General features: G+C 37.9%; 1 protein-coding gene across 1 annotated transcript in view; it reads left to right on the top strand.

The window, feature by feature from the left end:
• Positions 1-421: 421 nt before the first annotated feature.
• The window catches only part of DUSP11 (dual specificity phosphatase 11), a 21,678-nt gene continuing 16,379 nt past the window's right edge, over positions 422-5,720 (top strand). Inside the window, exons 1-3 of the mRNA XM_011358145.2 lie at positions 422-700; positions 2,158-2,233; positions 4,976-5,107. Of these exons, the coding sequence (XP_011356447.1) occupies positions 441-700; positions 2,158-2,233; positions 4,976-5,107 (468 nt within the window). The 5' untranslated portion in view covers positions 422-440. The remainder of the gene's footprint in view (positions 701-2,157; positions 2,234-4,975; positions 5,108-5,720) is intronic.

Below are 5,720 nucleotides of genomic sequence, written 5' to 3' on the forward strand. Positions count from 1 at the left end.
ACATTGCATCGTGTTTGTAACAAAGAACCAAAAAACTGAAAATGGTACTTATAATCAGTGGAATACTATTCAGCTATTAAAAATAATAGAATGGATGTACACATAAATCGGGAAAATCTGTATCCAAGATATATTGTAGCATATGTATAATATACTGCTTTAGTATAAAATAGAGAATACATGTGTATGTACAAATATTTATATGCAATATAGAATAAGTGTGAATATAAGCCCTTGGAAATATCTAGAATAACCACACAAGAAACTGTAGGAATAGGTGTTAACTTTTCATTCCTTGTCCTGGAGTATTTGAATTCTGAAGGGTATGAACGTGAACTCATCGACCTGTGCTTCCTGCTGCGGGCTAAGGAAGGCACTGTAGCCACCACAGTCCTATTTATTAATCAAGCTTCTCAGCCAGCCGGTCTGATGACGTCATCATGAAGCGCGGTGGCGCATGTGCAGTGGCAAAGGAGCCTGGGAACTGCGTGGGTTGCTGCCTAGGTGCTTCCTGTCTGCTGTCTTGTTTTGGCACCGAGAGAGTTGTTCTGGCGTCTTTGGTGCTCTTGGCATTTGGTGGGCGGCATCTTGGGGCCCACATGAGCCAATGGCATCGTGCCCGCGGTGGTTGGGGCCAGGGTCGCGTCTTTTCTGGACGTTCTTCAGCCAGGAGGAAGGGCGGAAACCACATCCCGGAAAGGTAATATGCCTCGGCCCCTGGACATAGCCCTTCGAGCTCGTAGCTCTTGGGCCCGGGCTTCATCTCTTGTGGTCTGCCTGCTACTGCCGCGCGCTTGGCCCGTCCGTCCCTTGCTAGCAGGTACTGACCCACTCGCCACTCCGCCCACAGTAGCTGAAACGGACCGTCTGTGATGTTCGGATTTCTCTTATCCTTTTAAAAGAGAGGCTCTGGTCATTGACTCTCTGGTAAAATGCAGAGGGACTGCTTTTTAAGGTGGGACCGTCAGTGTTGGGGATACCCTTGAATTGCCAAAATGGAGTCCCCCCGAATTCTTGAAGCTGTGTTGTTTTGGCACTGAAAAGGTGAGTAATAACTAAGTTTGAGTGAAAAAACCCACCAGTACCGCCGAACTTCTTACCGAAAAAGTTGGTTTGTATTGGTTCCAGGAATCACAAGGGGCGTACTGTTGCTTCCTAACAGGTCTTATTTGAAATACCTATTTTTATAGGTTCAAATGACTAACTTTGAGGTTGCTCATATGTTCAGTGAACTCTTCTTTATTCCTTGAGACCTTTCTTCATCTCATACCTCATTAAGTCTCCTTCATTTACTCTCCTGAAAATCTTTTCAATCTTTCACCTCCTTTCTGTCAGCATCTTAATACAGACGTTGCCTGATTTATTGCAGTGAGGTCCTAAGTAGTGTACCTATATTTGCTCATTTCCTTCCAATCCATTCTTCACATAAGAAATCTTTGTAATAGGCAGATTGGACCATTGCTCATAAACGTCGCTCAAAAACATTGTTTCAAGGATAAAAACAAACTCTTTACCGTGACCTTTAAGACTGTGTGGTCTAGAATCCTTTCTGCTTCTCCAGTCCCAACTTGTGCCAGTTTGCCCTCACTTTCTATGCTTCGGATATGCTGAGTTAACTTTAGTTAGTTCTAACTTATCCGACAGAAGTCAGCTCAAATATTACTTTTCACTGTGACTCCTAGAATTAGGTGAAACTTACAGTCCCTTTTCTATCTGGTTTTCTTTTAAAACATCAACTTGAATTTCCCTACTGATTGAATTTGATGGAATCAGTTGTATGAGTACTAAAACTTAAGTGAGGGAATTGAATTTAAACTATTTCAGTCAACATGTGGGTATTAATGACACGTTCATATTTAGGACCAAGCTTGATTTTATCAGGGATACAGAAGTTCTGCTATCTCTGGTTTTAGATATGCCTTATTTGTTAAGACCTTTGCCCTGTTTTGTTGCCTTATGTCTGTTTTTAAGATGGGGAAACAGGAACAAAGGAAGTACAGATTGTTAACTAGGTGGGGTTGAATTAATGGAGCAGCAAAATGCAGAGAAAAGAAGGGACCTACTGTGTGAGCTGTGATTTCCCTTTTCTGGGAGTCTTCAGTCTGTGCAGGGAGACAGGCCAACATAAAATTTGGCTAACAAAAAATGTATTAATAGGTGGAAGGACTATCTCCCAGTTGGACAGCGGATGCCTGGGACTCGTTTTATTGCTTTCAAAGTTCCTTTAAAAAAGGTAAGCAAAAGTTAATTCAATATTCCTTCAGAAATCTAAATTAACCATGTAAAACACTGATTCTCATTCCCGTTACACTCCATTTTCTTTCTTTATAGCAAATACTTTGTAATACACCCTTTACTATCCTGAAATGAAATTCGTAGATAAATACGACCTACTTCCATACTTAGTTTTAAAGAAAAAAAATCAGTGTAAGTATAATATGAAGACTAAATAAAAAATTTATAATAAAAAATTATATATTTTATGTTTCAGTATGTAAATGTTTAGGCATGACTATACTGGAAATAAAGAAGTAGTTACTTGCACCAGGAATGCAAAAACTGCAAATAAAGACTGATCTAAATGGGTTATATTACTTTAGTGGTAGGAGTTTCCATGGCAGTGAACAGCTCTGAGTAGACTGCCAAATAAAACAAAGTACAGTCTTCATTTGTTTAGTAAGATGATTGCTATCCTGGAAAATCCGATGTACATTAAAACTGTGTAAAAACCCTTTGTTTCAGTTGTGAAATGGAGTTAGTTTCTAAGGCTTAGATAATTATGAGCAGTTTTTCACCTATGTGAATGTTGAGTAGGACATTCAAGAGTCATTCAGGTATGAGACACATTTGTAGGACTTCTGAATTTGGCCAGATGTCTAGCGTCTATGACCCCAACCTCTAAGTATCAGTAAGACCCCTTTGCTTGTATTGTCATAACCAAAAACAAACAAACAAACAAAAAACCCCTGAATCAGCAAGGTCAAAATTTCAGCATGAAAACTCTGAAAATTGTGTTTTTGTTTAAACTAAGAAAGGAATAAGTGGGGAAAGCATTTGACCAATATAAATAAGATGAGAAGAGATTCTATGTCTCAAACTGCCCAGCATAGCATGGATTAGCATCAGGAAAAGCACACTTTGAATTTATTGGGAATTTATTTAATTTGTGACTTAGGTCAGGGTTCCTTTTTCACTTATATGTCAATTCTGCATCTCTGGTCTTAAAAATTAGTCATTTCATAAAGATACACATATGGTTCTCATTCACATCCACCAACACCAAGCATTCTGTTTGACATATAATAAATACTTATCAAGTCTTTGTTGAATGAATGAATGGATTCTTACCCACATTTGCAGTTGCTGTGACATTTCTCCTTTATTCCTCCTCTTCTCTATGCAGTTGTCCTAACTCCTCAAGTCCCTACTCCATGGCCTCTAAAAGTGGATTCTTGAGATTTTACAAGAGTCCCTGCTTAGCTCATGCCTGAAAGTACATCAGCAAGGGAGAAAACAGACTTCAGTTTCCTTTCTTCCACACAGCCACAAATCTTTACTGTATGATTTCATAAAAAGCCTCTTCTAGCTCTGTATACTCAAGTGATTTTATTCAGTGTTAGGCTTGTTTAAGGTACCATAATGAGAATGACAAAGCTCATTAACCTCTCCCAGTGCAGTCCCTATTCATGCAGTATACTTACACTCATGGCAGTGAAGTGTGGCATTGGTTTTCTGTGTGTTTATGGAAGTCATTCAAGGAAAAGCATTCTCAATACTTAACAGTCACTACTCCAGCACACTGGAATATAAAATAGAATATGTTAAATGTCAAATAAATGCCATGGCAAGAAATACCTCGGAATTCTCAGGAGTGGGAAATAATAACAGGGTTAATCAAGGAAGGCTTCCTAAAAGGTTGTGACTTTTTTAGTTATCTAAAGTTAGTTGTTTAGATAGCTAGAGGTGATAATTGACCCATCAGCTCCAAGTCTTAAAGAAACTGACTGGAAAGATTGTATGTCTTGTAATTAATTTACTCTTCAAAACTTACAATATTATGCAAAAGACTCAACATCATAAATCTGTTAAATCTTCGTAAGTTATAAATTTAACAGCATCTGAAATAGGCTGATTCTAAAACTCATATAGAAAAATAAACATAAATAGCCAGGAAAATTCTGAAAAAGAATAATGGTGGAAGGGAGTCATCTAGCCCTACCAGATATGAAGCCATATTAGGGCAGTGAAAGTGTTGCTATAAGGGTAAATACATGTCATACATAAATTGGTCAAAAGTTTTGGAATTACAGCATTAAGAGTGACTCAATGTAAAGTATGGACTTTAATTGATAATGATGCGCCAGTGTTGGTTCATTGATTCTAACAAATGTACCACACTGATATGGAATGTTGATGGTGAGATAGGCTGTGTGGGGTGAAGGAGAGAGGGTACAAGTGGAAACTTCCTGTACTTCCTGCTCAGTTTTGCTGAACCTAAATGTGCTCTAAAAACTAGTCTGTTAAAAAAAAAAAAACAACTTGCTGGCACTTGAATAACCAATGAGATCAATGGGACAGAATACATAAATAAGTCAAATACGTTAAGAATATTTAACAATAAGGCCCATTCTTCGTATGTATAGACATTCAAGGTGTATTTATAAGTGCCTATATATAGGCACTCCACTTGGAGCTGAAGATACAGTGGTGGACAAAATAGATGTGGTCCCTGCCTTCTTGGAGTTACAATCTGGTTAGGGGACCAATATGAAACAAACACAAACATATAGATGTGAGCTTATTTTCTTCCCTCCACTCTGGAAGAGAGGATTGTAATATAACTTGTAAATTTCAGAAACGTGAAAACATTCCTTTGAATCTCATTGTATGTTAGCATCACAAGGCTTGAATAAATGAATAATAAAGGATTTTAAGCACATCTTTGCTATTTCTTATTATTTCTTCTCTCTGACAGAGTTTTGAAGAGAATCTTGCTCCAGAAGAACGTTTTTCTCCCTTGGATCTTTTTGACAAAATTCAAGAACAGAATGAAGAACTTGGACTGATTATTGACTTAACATATACTCACCGCTATTATAAACCAGAGGTAAATAGAAACCTTAATTGAAAAGGACCTTCTGTTTGATACTATAATAATTCATAGTAATTAGTAATTATCACCTTATGCTAAGGCGAATCCAGGTTTTTAGTGGGTAATACTTCAAAAAGGGAATCAAGTGGTTTCTTTTGTTACACCTTCCTTTTTCTTTTCTTTTTTCCTTTTTCTTTCCTTTCCCTTTCCTTTTCCCTTTCCCTTTCCCTTCCTTTTCCTTTCCTTTCCTTCCTTCCTTTCTTTTAAATTTATTTAAATTAGTTTCGAGTATACAGTACATTGGTTAGACGTCTGTATAATTCATAAAACGATCCCCACAGTTGCTCCCTCCCTCCCCTGGCCCTCCACCTAGCCATCATATTAATGCTAACTGCATTCCCTATGCCATGTTCTCCATCCCCATGACCAACTATCAACTACTAATTTGTACATTTTTAACCCTTCACCCCTTTCTCCCAGCCCTCCAACCCCCCTCCCCTCTGTCTGTCACCAAATTGTCCACTATATTTGTGAGTCTGTTTTTGATTAGTTTGTTCTTTTTGTTCCTTAGATTCTGCATATAAGTGAAATCATATGGTATTTATCTTTCTCTGACTTATTTCACTCA

Source organism: Pteropus vampyrus, unplaced genomic scaffold, assembly GCF_000151845.1.
Source record: "Pteropus vampyrus isolate Shadow unplaced genomic scaffold, Pvam_2.0 Scaffold37, whole genome shotgun sequence".
Classification (NCBI taxonomy): Eukaryota; Metazoa; Chordata; class Mammalia; order Chiroptera; family Pteropodidae; genus Pteropus; species Pteropus vampyrus.